Source organism: Accipiter gentilis, chromosome 27, assembly GCF_929443795.1.
Source record: "Accipiter gentilis chromosome 27, bAccGen1.1, whole genome shotgun sequence".
NCBI lineage: Eukaryota > Metazoa > Chordata > Aves > Accipitriformes > Accipitridae > Astur > Astur gentilis.
In genome coordinates, this window is record NC_064906.1 from 2631646 (window position 1) to 2647699 (window position 16054).

Consider the following 16054-nt stretch of genomic DNA (forward strand, 5'->3'; position numbering starts at 1 on the left):
GAGACAATTTTGCAATTTCTTTTCTCAAAAGCTGTGAGCTAGGTTGGAAAAATGCCTTTTGTGACAATACCACAGACATGAAATTTGTTATTGCCGACACCGAGGAATAGACTAAACTAGACTATTTCAGTTGGAAGGGACCTACAACGATCATCTAGTCCAAGGGCCTGACCACTTCAGGGCTGACCAAAAGTTAAAGCATGTTGCTAAGGGCATTGTCCAAATGCCTCTTAAACACTGACAGGATTGGGGCATCAACCACCTCTCCAGGAAGCCCGTTCCAGGGTTTGACCACCCTCTCGGTAAAGAAATGCTTCCTGACATCCAATCTGAACCTCTCTGGGTGCGGCTCTGAACCTACAGCTTCTTTGGAAACACTACAATATCAAGTCCTGTAAGGAAAGTAAAACCACTGATGCTTATAAAGCAAAACTGGTTCTATTTTAAGGCTGTTTCTTCTTGTCTTACCTAGGCTTATTCCATTGAAGAGCTGCTCCTGTATTGAACAAAACAGGAAGAAATCATAAAATGTGGCAAAATAACCACAAGAATCCATTTCATTTAAGCCTGACCTGGTAACCTTCTAAAAGGCCATTTAATCCTGTCGACCCAGTTCAGTCCATTTGCATAGATAAGGGCTTATGTTATCATCTTCTGAGGCATGATTTCTTGACTACAAGGGTGGAAGAGGGAAAACAGAACCTTTCCCTGGCAGTGCTCAGCTCTGAAAAATTAGACACAGGGGCTTACTACAGACTTACGTGTCTGTACATACAAGTATTTCTGTGTAACTATACTGTTGCTTTGGACCCAATGACTTTATTCTGACAGTTTGGCAGTGGCTGTTACAGCAGCCAATACACTGTTTTTGGTAAGCTACAGTGTCTCTGGCAGAATCCCAAAAGCATGGCACAATTCACTTCGTAAGGAACCTCAGGAAGCTTCAGGTCAAACCTCCCAGGCAAAGCATGGCCAGTTACAACAGCTTGCTCAGGGCCTGTCCAGTCAAGTTTTGAAAAACTCCAAGGCTGAAGGTCCCACAGCTTCTCTGGGCACTTGCTCCAGTGTTTGACTACTCTTACGGTGAAAACAATTTTCCTCCCTTGTCGCAACTTGTGTCTGTTGCCTCTTGAGCCATCGTTGTGCAGCTCTGCAGAGCTTGGCTCCACCTTTTCTGCACCTCATCATTACGTAGCTGCAGACACCAGTAAGCTCTCCCCTTGGATTTCTCCTTTTTAAGGCTGAACAAGCCCAGCTCCCTCAGCCCCTCCTCGCACGTCACGTCCTCCATCCCTCTGCCAGACTCACTTCAGTACGAGTCTTCTTTGCACTGGAGACCCCAAACCTGCATGCAGCTCTCCAGATGTGGTCTCACAACTGCTGAATAGAGGGGACTAATAAATTTCCTTGACTTTCAGATGTGCTTTTGTAAGAGCAGCCCGGTACACTGGTGGTTTTCTTTGCCTCAAAGGCACACTGCTGATATGCGTGCAACTCCCACCCCCGTCCCCGGTTCCTTTTATGGTAAAGCTGTTCCCCATCCCCGGCTCCTTTTCTGGTAAAGCTGTTCCCTGTCCCCGGCTCCTTTTATAGTAAAGCTGTTCCCTAGCTCATTTCTCCAGAATCTTGAGGTCCCTTCTGAAAGGCAGTCCTGCCCTCTGTGCAACAACTGCCCACCCCATGCCCCGGCTTGGCAGCTGACACTCTTGGGTTATCACAAACCTCCCCAGACCCAGATTCGGTGTGTTTCACAAACTAGCTGAAAGTGCACTCTCTCAAGTCCTCCGGGTTGTTGTTAAAGACATTATATGGTACTGGCCCCAATATTGATTCCCTAAAGACTGCCACTAGGAAGTGGCTGCCAGTTTGACTTTATCTGGACAGTTGCACTCAAAGGATGGTCATCCGCAGTACACGTTTCACCTGTTGTAGTTAGCTATCCAGTCCATGTCACCAATTTGACTATAGATTGTTTTAAAAAGATAAATAAAAAAACAACAGAAGAATCCTTTTATTTTCAAAGTTTGATCAATCCATGAAAGAAAGAGCAGCACATTTCTGCAAAGCCCAAATAACTGTACAGCTCATTCTGCAGATAGACTTTTCTCACCAGAAAGGAGGTGCCTGTTAAACAGAAGGAACCAGGAAGGGAGCCAGGACCAACTGTGGCCAGCATGGTTCTGCCGGCTGGTACCTGTAGAAACATATTAGACCCTTCACACTTCTCCTTCCAGTGTTGCTCTCCTTAAAATCACTGAACACCCAGGTAAGGATCCATCTAACCACAACAGATGTTTTAGCATCCCTGTTGGATCCTATGTCAGGGCTGACCTGTATATTTTGATTTTCATTCACAGGTCCTATGGAAGAAATGGAGCAAAATTCTCCACTGGGGAATGCTGCCTGGCTGCGTGAGGAGCAGCCACCTTTCTGTTACACTTTGGAGGAAATCGGGTTGTCTTCCAGTGAGTTCCAGTCACCAAATAATTTTATTGTTACAATATGATGAAGCAATTTTTATTTTGTGCACTTTGTGGTGCTCAAAATTTTAGTTTTCACAGTATAGAATGGTTGTGACAGCATTTGTCATGGAAGCACTCAGCAGAGTATGTTGCAACTTCATTTAGTTGTGCTGTTTTATGAAGTTCTGCAGTAAAATGTGCCAGCAAATCATGTTGTATTAGTTTCTTTCTGGTGATTAACTAATCATTCGTATAATAAATAGCAGCTAACTACAAGAAAGAGATTTATTTGTCACAGAGTTAGAAGAATGTCAAACTTTTCCCATTTCATGTAAAAAGGCAGAGGAAAAAATACTTCTAAAATGACTTTGCAACATGTGCTTTATTTTAAGTCATTACTGAATCAAAACTACACAGTATACCCTTTTAACATACCCTACCCACTCAATTATTTTTTTTTCCCAATAATTTTTTTAACATGGAATGAAATCTACACTGCAATTGTAAATTTTCATGCTACAATGTTCTCTAATGAGCCATTTGTGTCACTAATAATAGTAATTTAAGAAAAAAGGCCATTTTCAAGCTCATATGTATGTCTATATTTGGGAACTTAAAAAGAAAAACCCATCTCAGATGTAAAAATGTGACTTGGAATATGTAAACATTTTTGTATACCTGAAACACTGGAAGAAGAGTATCAGCGAACAGCAAAACAATGGTTGCCTTAAATCATCGAAATGGGAAAAAGCATGTCACGGGGAGCAGAGAGAAGCACACGCTATTCAATCTTTAAAGGGTTATAAGAAATGAAGTAGCTCCTTAGGTCACTGAGTTCACTTTCTTTTCTCCTCTAATGGAAAGCAGTAACTTTGAAGAGAATGGTCCAGCAGAACACCCCAATAATTCACCATCATTATTCTAGCCATTAGTTAACCTTGACGAAGTGTCAAGTTTCAGTTGCTTTTTTTTTTTTTCCTGAGAAAAGTCATTGATGTTTGGTGGAAATGTCTTCTGTGACTGTACAAATAAAATAAGGCATTTAAAGAGATTGTTACTTGTTTTCTTTTTGCTAACAGAGGCTTGTCCACAGTGTCCTTTGTACATCAAAACCTCTGCTTTTCTACAAATGGGTATGGCTAGAAAGTCTTCAGTTCCCACTGCAGCTCTGGGTCTTGGGTGTCCTGAAGGCTAGTCAGTGTCCCATTACTGTAGCTTTAAAGTCAGTGATGTACAACAGCATATTGCACAATCCAATCTGTATGGCTCCAGAAAGGGTTAAGAAGGTACACTGGAGTCATCTGTGGGTTCGCTCCTTTCTTTTCTCTTTAAGTTGTACTGATTGTCTGGAAAATTAAATTAGCCAGACAAAGATGCAAACTTTTCGTTGATTAAATTACAAAGCAGTGCCCGGATTATAGAGGAGTGGCACATTAAAAACAACAAATCATCCAACCTTCTTCACTGTTGATCCTTAATTTGAAAGGCAGCATGGATTCCTAAGGCTGTAGCTTCCAGGACTCCTTCAGTGAAAAATCATTGCTACCTAACTATAAAAGGCTTAGCTCTTAAGAGAATATTGTGCTTTTTTTTTTCCCTTTAAAATTCAGATTAAATCAACTCGATTTGCAGTGTGACACCAAAGACATCAATTAGTTTTTTCCCTAGTCCACTTGATCATAGTCTCTGGCGAGCGATACAGGAATATTAGTTTGGCATACAGGTCTTCTTCTAATTCCAGTTCTCCAGTCTCTCGCACTAAGAAAATGTCAGTACACAACTTCAAGATTCGGTCTACGTTGGGTAGCTCCTCAAACATGATGGAGTGAGAGATCCCACTGAAAAATTCACGGACAAACTTCCCTATCACCAGAACAACCGAGGCATATAGTCCCATGATGCTGAAAAGAGAAAAAGGAAAGAGTTCAAATCATGCCTTGAAAAAGGGTCAGCCAAGTGTGAGCAAGCTCATCTACATGGCTAAGTGTAGTCTGTCAGCTGAGTGAACATTAATTTCTAATTAGGATCTTATTTCTGCTGTGCTGCGGGATGAAGGAAAATAAGGTCTCTTCAAACACTACAGAAATCTGGGAACATAAACAGCTGAGGCTGCTGACTTAAATGGTTTAACCCAGTCGCTGACAGTCTCATGTCCCGTCTGCTACAGCTTGGAAGTCACAATGGGAAATCTGACAATGGTTGGCTGCTAAAGGCAAATGATCTGTCAGGTTTCATATCTAGTATTTTTTATTAAAGTACATGTAACTGGTGACAGACTGAAGTTTACCTGTCCTCCCCTGATAAACCTCCTACAAGGAGTTCTCCAAAATCATGCCAGAAGGGCATACCCCCCGGGAAGGCACAGTCTCCTGCCTTCCCCTGTCTGTGGAGACGTATTTCATAACTGTTTCACACCCAGGGTCCTGGCTACAAGACTGGGAAGGTCACCAAAACTGGGCAGAGTTTGGGCAGAACTTGACCTGTAGCTAAACTAACATCTTTTGAATGGTTTTAGTGCAATATAGGAAATAGGTGCGAAGGGTGCTTCTGCTTTTTTTCCCACTGGAGAGCAGGTATCAAGGTCAAGGGTAATACCATTCCTTACAAATATGAAGCTTTCTATAGGTAACATTAATAGACATGAACTTGAAAATCTCACAAAACCCGTTTTCAAAATGTTATGTTCAATCACTACAACAATAAAAAGAAGTAAAACCCCCAAACCAGCAAATAAAGTCACCTCTACTTCTATCTTATCTACATGATTTTAATTTTACATAAAGATTCCTTCTTACCCATAACCAGCCAAGAATCCAAGGCTTGGTGGACTGACTTTATCACTAAATATGAAGAGTTCAAGACTCTCTTCAGATGTTTTGTATCTTTTTCCAAGCTGATTCAAAACCCACCACTCACGAACTCCCTCATCAGACACATTTTTGACCAGGGAAACTGTAATGTTTTCCCATCTGCAGTCTATTGAAAAAAAGAAATGTTAATATATATATACCAAGAATTGCAAAAGTCTAACTGTTTTGAGTCATATACTTCAAATATCTGCATAATAAAGTGACCGAGCAATGTAGGAGTAAAGGTTTGTAATAATTCTCCTAAAACCTATTTTACATTATTTCTGTACAAAGGTATAATATCTAGACTTCTGTGGTTTTCCTTCTGCAAATCTCATCTGAATGTGCATTAAATAAAGAAAATGTTTCATATCACCTATGTTTTCTTCTGTACAACTGTCAAATTATTTCAATATTTTCAGGCCAAAGTATTAATGACAGTCAGCATGTCTGCATTTCAGGCCTAAAGACAGACATTTAACCTGGAGGGATAGTGGTCAGCTTCTGTATGTCAGAGTGAAACTATCACTGTAAATGACTGTTATTCTCCTCTATCAGGAAAAGCGTACTAGCCTATTACGCATACTAATCACACAGACAGGAGGTGAACGCTGGCCCTCCTGATTTCTGGGGAATGTACGTTAGCAGTGTATACATTAAAGACCTTTTGAAGAATCTCAAATTAAGAGTTCTTTAGGACAGGACCTGACTAATGACAGTGAAGCTCTTGTAACTTACTGCTACTCGTATTTTCCCCAACTAATCTAGTCCTGCTCACTGAACCTTGAACAGTAAGCTACTACACAGTAAGGTATTACATAGTACTACTACTACACAGAGTGTCAAATTTAACCTCTGTTGAGCAACCTCTGTTCTTAGATAAAGACTTGTTCCTACTCTTCCAACCCAACAGGTTTTTCATTTGCATGTACGCGCATGTGCGTGCATGTATTCTGGATGTCTATGAGTACCTGTATGCATTCTGATTGGGTAATAGCACTCCGAAATTCAATGTTTTATCTAAGCTGGATTCTTTGTAGCCAATAAGGAAGGAATAGCTAAAGAAATAAATCATTCAGTGTCATTATTTAAGCTGAGGAGCTACATTAGCAGACATGCAGCACTACTGACTGTTTGTCAGGTAGCAGGGAGATGCCGAGAAGTGAAACTTGTCATCACTTCCTCAGAAAACAAGGGAAAGCAGTTCCTGAAGGCAGACCTGAAGGAAAAGAGCTGGCCTTCATCCTTAGAGTCCTTGCTGTTAAACACAAAGCTAAAATACATCCAGATGCGTTTTCTGCCTTATACTGTATTCCCTCATCTCTCCCCAAGCTTGCAGGCACCAGGTAGAAACCATTGTAAGTGCATTTCAGCCTGAGGTCCCCCATAACAGCTCAGTGAACATGCAAATGTGAGTGCTGTGTTGCACTTCTTTCAACCATACTCTGTTTTCCATGGTCTGGACATACCTGTCAATAGCTGCTTTATGGGTTTTGCCAGAGAATCACTAGGAGCCTTGATGTAGTACGGGTACACTGTCTCTAATGTTCTGGAAAAAATGAGAAAGCAAATATTTCATATTTTTATACCTCTAAAATAATTCAGAAATACCTAACAGGGCTATACACACTTCCCAGTAATTCTTGGCTTAAGCTATGATTTTATAGTGTTCAGATGTCACATCTGAAAGTTAGCTGGATTTATTAACTATGTTCTGTCAGTACTTCAGCGGGGAGCTCCATCCATAATGTCGCCATTCACACGCCATGAATCCTACACACCTGGGGCACGTGTGTTTGCAAGGAATGTAGACTTTATATTTTGTTCCCCTTTTTAACAAAGCTGCTTTTATAGTCAGCTATGTAAGCAGTACAAAGAAAGGTAACACATCACCAGTAGTAAACAAGCTAGAAAAATATGTAGCTAGAAAAATATGTGGTGAGAACAGTTATTTCTTCAGAATTGCAAGATGTTTCAATAATAACACCCGAAAAGAGTGAGAATTTTTGCCAGAATCTTTCATTGGGAAATATTTGCACAGTCTTTAGGAGGATTTCAAACTTAAAAAGAAAGATATGTGCAAAAGTTCTTCCACTGGACTCAAAATTAAATCACCTTAAGTGGGAATAAATTACCAGTATCCAGAGAGAGAGACACTTCATTAAAAGCAGAGATACTGTCCTAACTTTGTCCTCAAATGACTAAAAATTCCAGGGAAGGGGAGCTCTCAGGAAGTCCTGTGACACTTTGCTACATTGCATACACCAGGCTGAGGAAGAACAGAGGTGGCCAATTTAAAATCCTTCCTGACCACTCCAGCAGGCCTGAAAGATAGGTAAGAGCTCAGCAGCTAAGTTGTCCCAGCACAGGAGGTGGCAGAACGTTCCTTGCTGAAGTAGGCAAATGGCTACGGGCCGCCACAACCATTTTTCCTTCGTGACAAAGCAAAAAAAGCTTAAATCAACACTATTATTGCCACACAGGCAAATGCAGGTATATCTTCTATGTTACTGCTTGCTTCCTGCAAAGAGAGAATTATCAATGAACTACCTCTTCCCACAAAAAAGCAAAATCTACCCTCCTTGGCAGTACATCCCCTTAGGAAATATTCCCTTATCCTCACAGAGCAGAAAAGTAAAAGAGGCGTATAATATTTTTTAAATGCAATGATCAGATGTGCAACCTCAGTCTGTTTGGATGTACAAGTGTGCGTGGGTGCAGAAAAATAGCTCTGTACAGAAAAGACAAGTCTTATTTCCACCTACTAACAGATTTGAACCTCTCAGAGTTTTCACTGTCCCAGCTGGCCTCATCTTTAACTTTTCAACTCTTACGGCCACAAATCAGACCGGGTGCCCCTCAGGGATGACACATTGGCTTAGCAGTATTTAAGAGACTACTACTGTAAAGTAATCCCCAGTGAGCAGGCGGAAGAGGAAGAGCCAGACTCCTTTCAAATCTGAAAGGAGGCACCACTGCTGTTAATGCTATAAGGCCATATCCACAGACTAATGTTTGATATTCATATGAAGAGCGTGCTCTTTCTGCCTTGTGAATTTCCATTACAGGAAAAGATCTGATGTCAGAAACAACTGCAGATGTTACCCTCTGACCGCAGTGATTTAACACTTCCTTGCCAATCCAGTACTATTCAAGAATAACAATGAGAAATATAGTCTGGATGGTTATTTAGAACAAAAAAATCATCAATACAACATCCTCAGATCAAGTTGAACTGAAGTAACTCAAAGGAGAGTTTGAGTATACTGTAATGAACTCGTGCTTATCTAATAAACCAAATAAAAAATAACTGATAGCTTCACCATGCTTGTTGGTGGTGTTCCAGTGTTCATGGTCTTCTCAGCCTACATTTATCACAGGAAATAAGCTTTTACCTTTAATGTTACTGTTATGTGACTTCAATGCTGTTGGCCTCTGTGAACAAGGCTCCAAAGTTATTAGAGGGGAACAGATAGGCAGACAAATGGTATGTCTGCACAAGCCCGACCTCCTCACGAAATTAGGTTTAAAAAGGGAAGGTTTGCCTATAAATAGGCAAAGAAAATAACTTACACCTTTTCCAGTTGCTGTCCAGACATCATTGAAGCAATATCTTTTCTGGTGTTCACTGGTAGGGGAAGGGTAAGTTTATCTGATGCTATTTCAGCTTTGGCACCAAGGGTGAGATTTCTGTTGTAAGTAGAAGAGAAGACATATTGTCAACCTACAATGAGAGCATAACTTAAACACTTGTTTGCTGAACACTAGAGGTAGTTGTCTAACGAGTCTAACTGCACTGACCCTGGCTAGCCCAGTCTTTGCTAAAGCAAGCATCATGCTATCTGCATCTGAGATGGTGTGCGTTCTCACAGAGGCTATGTAGCAGCCTTAAAGAGGTATTTTTCTAACTGCCTATGCCTTTGTATGTATTACAGGACAATGGTGACAGATTAATGTTAACTTTGCTCATTGCGTTAGTCAAAACAGAATGGGAAAGGGAGGATGCCTCCAGGCAACAGGACTGTCTGCATTACCACACTTGCTGTGCCAGGGCAGCTAAGGATGCTGCGGCCGGCTAGAGCTTCCCAAACCCTCACCTCAGCCCAGCAGACTGGGCCAGTTAGATGTGTGGCTAACAGGATGATAGGACCCCCCTGCCTCCTCCCCAGAAGGCAGCTGGGGCAGGATCAGCTTTTGCAGGACGCCTTGTGCCGCGCCTCGTGGTCGGGATGCAGCGGCTGGGCGAGCGGCTCCCAGGCTGCTGGGGGCTGCACAGAAACATCCCTGGGAGAGGATGGGCAAAGGCAGAAAGCACTTATGCTGCCTGAGGGACACAGAAGGCTCATCTTACAGCTGCTTGTGGTCTCCTGGCCTAGAGGAAAGACAGCAGTTTCCCTTCACAGAGAAAAAGTGGGAGGTCACTGTGGTAAGTCTTTACCACTTTCAGTCATTCACGGTCTCAATGTAGTCCACAGGATATAATTTGAGGGTGAAAAAGGTCTCTTTCAACCAGTGTATGAATGTTCGTAGTTATGCAAGCGTACGGGCAAACTGAGTAGCAGTATTAAAAATTAATATAAGGCTCAGAAATGATGGAGTGATGTAATTCACTAGCTAATAGCGTATGCTTCCAGGAAAACCAGGGGGGTCAAATAAAGTTGAATTAAGGGTGCAGATTCATTACAAGCCTATTTTTGACTGTGGAAGGACTGACCCAGCATGTTCAGAGCTCTCACAGTGATTCAGCTGACCTGCTTCTTGTGCACAGTCTTTTGCTGAGGATTGCCGTAACAATCCAGCATCTGCTTCCAACAAAACAGGTAGATACTGGGGCTGCAAAGGAACTTAATTTCCATGGAGTGATGACTCAGCTCCAATTTAATCCAGCAGTCTACAGGGATCCCAGCTGGCAGAGAGTAGCCAACAAACCACCTCAGTGACTGGGTGTGCTCTAGCCTGCATGCAACTACTTTATATTCTAGGCGGCCTCTTGCAAAAACTTCGTTGTAAAGTAATAGTTCACTGAGGCCAAAGGAACCACAAGTAAACAGGCAAAGGTCTTTACAAAATGGATCTGTGCCATTGTTATGCTATTTGAATAAAAAAGTATCTGAGCATATGTGTATTTAAAAAATAGTTTGTGTCAGTGCCAGACTCCCTTAATGAGAGGACCAAGGACTTCTGTTTGTATTTCCTCATAGTTTTTCTGCCTTAACTAGGTCTAAGTATTCAGTTCCCATAAATGCTAACAATGTTGCTGTTTGGGGCAGTTTATTTGAACATGTCCATGTAAAACTGGCTAAAATTTTCTTAGTTTTCTCTCCTTCAAGTCCCACTGAAAACTCCAGCCTGCTTTTTAAAAGTGGCTCTACTTTTTTTATTTTTTTGAGAACTGCAGGCAACAAATGTTTTCCTGGGTAACAAAGGTCACTTCTCTCTGTCTCTCTTGCTTCCACTTTCTCATTTTTTTGCTCTGCAGTATAATAGAATTTGCTGAAAAACCAAAAATGCAGCGTGGAACTGTTCTGCTGAGCGAACGCTTGGCAAGTCATCCGCCAGCCTCGTAACAGCTATGTTCGTTACCTTTGAATGCTCCATGAAAGAACTAGAGTGAACTCAGCTGAAAAATCCAACAGTCCCTGTATCATTTTCTCTCTACTGGGAGGGCTGATGGTCCATAAAGAGTTTGAATTTCCCTCTAGATCTGCTAGAGTTATATCTTCTTTTCCATAGCCCTCTAGAAACTGCAAAGCAGCCTGTAGATGCAGAAGAGGAAAAGAAAAATTCAGTGTGGTGATATTCACAAGACACAGAGCCAGACTTCCCAGTCAGGCAGAATTGTAAATGTTTGATTAATTGTAAATGCAGCAGTCTGCACTGATTGTTTTCCTTAGGTACTAACTGGGACTTTAGATGGGATGGAAAATAAACAAAGCATAGCTGAGCTAAGAAGGCAAAAGAAGAATGGCCCTGCTGTTTGAAGAATGATGGCCACATAGTCCAAAGTGAGTCTGAAAGTTCACCAGGTAAACTCTGTAGAGTCTATTTAAACTTAAGTTAAAATTTTACTCCGTCTTTTGTTAAACATCTTTCTGCATAGAAAGATGTCTGCGAAGGATAAGGCAACTTAAAACTGGCAACTTCCAAAGTGGATCCAGATTACAATATTACTGCTATAATACATGGGCTATTTGGTAGGGTCTAATATAAAAAAATGTTAATTCTTGAATGGGTTAGAAGCAAGCACTTCTTTTAAAGTTAGATCTGATCAAGCCCCAGTTACTTTAGTAATGCAACAGCTTCTACTAATTACTAGTCTTTTTCCTGTAGAAACTTGTGGTAACTGTGCATGTTGGACCATGAAATAGTGAGACTATGTTTAAATGTTTATGTTTTGACATTTTAATGTCAAACCTTTTCTAGGCCATACACACTTTCTTTTGACAGCACCGCATCTCCTCACTGGGAGGTGAAAGCTGTGTGTGCTATAGGAAGGAACATGGGGCTTAAAAGTGCCAAGACTGTTGTGTCCCCACAGCACAGTACACCAACAGCATCATGTCTCCTGAAGGTCTATGTCATTTAGAGGGGAGGTTTTTTTTCAGGCAACAGGACAACTAGGGTTTCTGTCTTCCATGATATTGTGCAAAGATGTCGCAATTAATGGTAACTTGTCTCACCATAACCCAGCCCCGTTCTGACAAATAATCTGTCCGAACCCTTAACTCATGCAAACCTTCTTCATGGAAACATCTTCCAAATGAGGGCTGTGCTGATGACCACTTGCAACTACACAAACAACACTCACAAAAGGCCTCCATGGGATCATGCACGCATTTTTACGTAATAAGGTATTCTACATTTCACTTACAGTGTTACCCCTATAGCTTCCCAGAAACGCATCGAAACCGGTCTGATTCAAATCCTTGAGCTGACTCTGTTGAGCACTCATTGTAAAAATAGGCTGGGAAACAAAAGAACACACACTTGTCACACTTACTTCACATCAGCTGCTACGTACACAGTACAGCATCCTGTGCATCACAGTCCAAGACAATTATGGCACTCAATTCAACAGAAGGTTATGATCTTATTCCAACGACAAGCAAGCTACCTCCAATTATCTTATATTTAGCATGTGGACCTGTAGGCAGTTACCTGAGTGCACCTGATGTAGGATAATTTATTCACATCCCACTGCTCATAGGTTCTGGTTTTAACTTGCAAATGAAGATAGTATTTTACATCAGTGATAAACTAATGTGTTTTTAAACCCAAAAGGGATCATTTGTGGGTGCTTGCCTGATCTCTTGTGTAAGGCAGGAGAGTTCAATTCAATGAAGGGAATAAGAAATAGCACAAGGAAATACAGTGGAAAAACAGAGTTTGCTTTTAGTCTTTTTTCTTTTTTACCTGATAACCTCCTAGAGTTATTGTGATTGATACATCTAGAGGCTTGTTGGTGATGCCTGCAACAGATTTGATTAAAGACATGAAGAGCAGTGGGAACCAGACAATACAAATCAGCAAGACGATAATCATGCCACCCATTCCATACTTCACAACTTTCTTTTTCTTCTGGCCTCTTGGCTGGGGATATCTCTGCAAAAGCAAACAGCAACATGGTAATATCTCTTCTATCAGAGGTACACTTGGTATGATTTGATGGGTGAATATATAACAGTCTTAAGGCTTCCTGTCTTCTGTGGTAATTTGCTACCCACTGTCAGGCCAGTTATTTTGAGACTTTTAGCCAAACCTGCACAGACACTGAATTTTTGATGACAACAGAGAAAAGTGCCAAAGGAACCCATGTTCAGAGTGTGTCTGGTGTGAAAAATATTGTAAACCTCTGTGGTTTTGATTCTTCACAACCGTAAAGAAGGGAAAAATTGGGTAGGGTAAGTTGAATTTTTTGCCTGAATGAGTGCAAGCATGAACTCACAGGACCCTAACGTAAAATAATAGCAGCAACAGTAATACAACAACTTGTTCAAAAAAATTATATTGGGAGTGACCCACTTTCTTGTATTTGTCCTTCCAAAAAGTTTTATCTCAAAGCTCCTTAAGGCAGAATTTCTCTCATATTGCTTGAAACACTGGAAACTGTATTTCAGGGGAAAAAAAAAAATAAAAAATTGTTTGCTAGCAACTGACATGCACAATTAGTAGGATTGTCTGATATTGCACTACCTCCACATTCATTTCACACCTCACAGACAGTATTTCTAAGAGTTGTTCATGGCTTGATCTAATCTGTTTCTTGTGAATCCCACTCCAACTGTATTTAAATAATGTTTAAAGTTTTGTTGCTGTTCCTAAAGTCTTGACACTGCTGATGTAACATCCTTCCCTTTCTTAGTTTCTGAGACCACAAGTGACTTTGCTTTTATCCTTCTCTTTTCAAAGCATATCACACGGTACGTCTCTTCTGCCTTGTCCATAACTCCCGCCCTCCATTATTGGCCTCATGATTGAATGCTTCAATAGCTTCACCCTCCTGTAAAATGCCTTACCAGCACTCTAATTTGTTTTGGTGTATTCTCTTACAGGATTTAACTCTGCACAGTGTTTTAGGATCCTGTCTTTCATGCACTGCATACTGCATGTGCAAAATAAAGATGTATTGTATTGCACTGCACCTCAAACACACGCCAGGAATCTGGCTTTCAGGAAATTGTTCTTGCTTTACAACACGAATCCATAAAGCCCTAGGAGAATATTAAATTTGTAATACAATGCTATATTTAAAACAAATTAGTTACTTTTCAAAAGCAGGGTATCAAGTCATTTGTCTTGCACTACAGAATACTGTTTTCATTAAAATATCATATCAAGATCACCAGGGGTAGATTAGTTGTCTGTATGAGATTAGTTCAGGCACCTTTAATGATGTTACAGAACAGCTCAGAGAGCCTGTAGCAGTCAAAGTACTTAGGCATACCACTCAGTGTGAGAGAGGGATGGAGACAATGAAAGTACCTGGAACAACACTCATAAAGTCATGGGTTATTTTGCTACATGGCATTAGCACACACATGCTAGCTTAGATGTGGAAATCTTCCCATGTCAGATCGATGCTACACATGATGCAGAGTGATCCTGTTGTAGCATAAAAAAATGCAGTGAGACGGACAGTCAAAGTGGAACTGGATTATTATTTCACTGGCTCCTGAAGCCTCTGATGACACTCCATTCAAGGCTGAAATGGAAGTCATACAGAAAAAGCCTATATACAAGATTTGTGTGCACTTCAGCTCTGAGTTAATCTAAGTGACACACTTGGAAAGTAATTGCCATTAAGAGACAGGATTATAATAAAAGTAGAAATACGTCAGTAACACTTAAAAATACAGCTGTTTCATTGCAGATGTACAATTTCTGACTGGTTGGGTCACTCTTAGAAGAATGCTTAATTTCTTTTTCAAATTGGCAAAATAAGCCAGCATATGGTTGCAATCTTTATAGCGGTTATAAAGACTCCAGAATTTGCAAGTTTAATTTGAACTGAAGCTTAAATGACTTAAAGAGACTGAAATTCAGTCAGACAAATGGTGGGTTTATCTGGCTTGCAGTTCAGTTCAGGATGTGCAGGGGCTCTCCCAAGATAAAGGAGCCGGCTGAGTTCCCTCTGCAGTTACAGGAACCAGGTGTCCCTGGGACCTACACTGTAGAGGCACAAGCTCTTCCTTCTCCTGACCTTTCTCTTCAGCCACAGCTTCCCTGCTACTGTGAGTTACTCATTTAGTTGTTATGGACAAAGTGAGCCTGTATGAATACCAGGACTTTCAACCCCAGCCTTGAAATTCAGGCATGCAATTAAGCTAGCAGGCACATGCTTGTAGAGCTCACGTTAATGGTGGAAAAATCAGCTAGGCACAAAAGAGAAGCCATCTGAAATTTCACTGGCGGCGACTGCCAACTAACATAAAAGTACCCAATAGTCTGAATATTTCTGAACATAAACACCAGGTGTATCTTCTAACAAACTGTCTTTATGGTGGATTTCCCAATTGTTTAGGGACTCATGATTATTTCTCTTCAGTTCTGCATGGGGGAGAGGAGGCCCGGATCACTCATATGGGGCTTCCTTACTTTTTCTGACTCTCGCCAACACTTCAGGATGAATATATGAGCATAGATATCTTCAACACAGATCCAGCTGGAAAGACTGAGAGTGGTATCAGTCCAAACCCAGTCCATTACTGCTCTCAGCTCGGTCAAAAACGGAACTAGGCGGAACCTGAAGGGAGACCACAGCAGGTAGCTCATCAGAAATGGGGATCACATTAGATGACCACAGTAAGTGCATATATGACAAGAAAGAGAACTAAGCCAATGTTAAAAGACAGTTTAGTGGGAGATTTTGCAAAAATAAATACAATCATATCCCAAGATTGCACAGCTAGTACTGATGGTCTGAGGGTGGTGTCTTTTGCCATAGTTCATGTTCCTCTAGACCTCCTTGTCAGGCCATAAACATGCTTTTACAACATTATGCCCAATAACTGTGATTGAGCCACTGATGAAATGGTACAAGAGACACTTCCTTGTATCCCCACATTCCTCTGACCTGGGAGCTGAGTAGAGGAACATCTTTTCCACAGGATGTTAGGAATTTGTTTTATACCTCCTTACAACAAGTGGTGCATGGCTTCTTTGCAGTAGGTGGGCAGTCCTCGGCTGCATATGGAATTGGGTTTTATGACTCAGGATTAAGCAGCAGCAGAAAGTGGGCTAACA

General features: G+C 41.1%; 1 protein-coding gene across 1 annotated transcript in view; it reads right to left on the reverse strand.

Moving 5' to 3' along the window:
* Positions 1–2825: 2825 nt before the first annotated feature.
* Positions 2826–16054, reverse strand: part of PIEZO2 (piezo type mechanosensitive ion channel component 2) — a 311773-nt gene continuing 298544 nt past the window's right edge. Inside the window, exons 48-55 of the mRNA XM_049830271.1 lie at positions 15407–15554; positions 12725–12913; positions 12183–12275; positions 10895–11067; positions 8885–9001; positions 6781–6860; positions 5258–5438; positions 2826–4363 (exon numbers count right to left, since the gene is read on the reverse strand). Of these exons, the coding sequence (XP_049686228.1) occupies positions 4111–4363; positions 5258–5438; positions 6781–6860; positions 8885–9001; positions 10895–11067; positions 12183–12275; positions 12725–12913; positions 15407–15554 (1234 nt within the window). The 3' untranslated portion in view covers positions 2826–4110. The remainder of the gene's footprint in view (positions 4364–5257; positions 5439–6780; positions 6861–8884; positions 9002–10894; positions 11068–12182; positions 12276–12724; positions 12914–15406; positions 15555–16054) is intronic.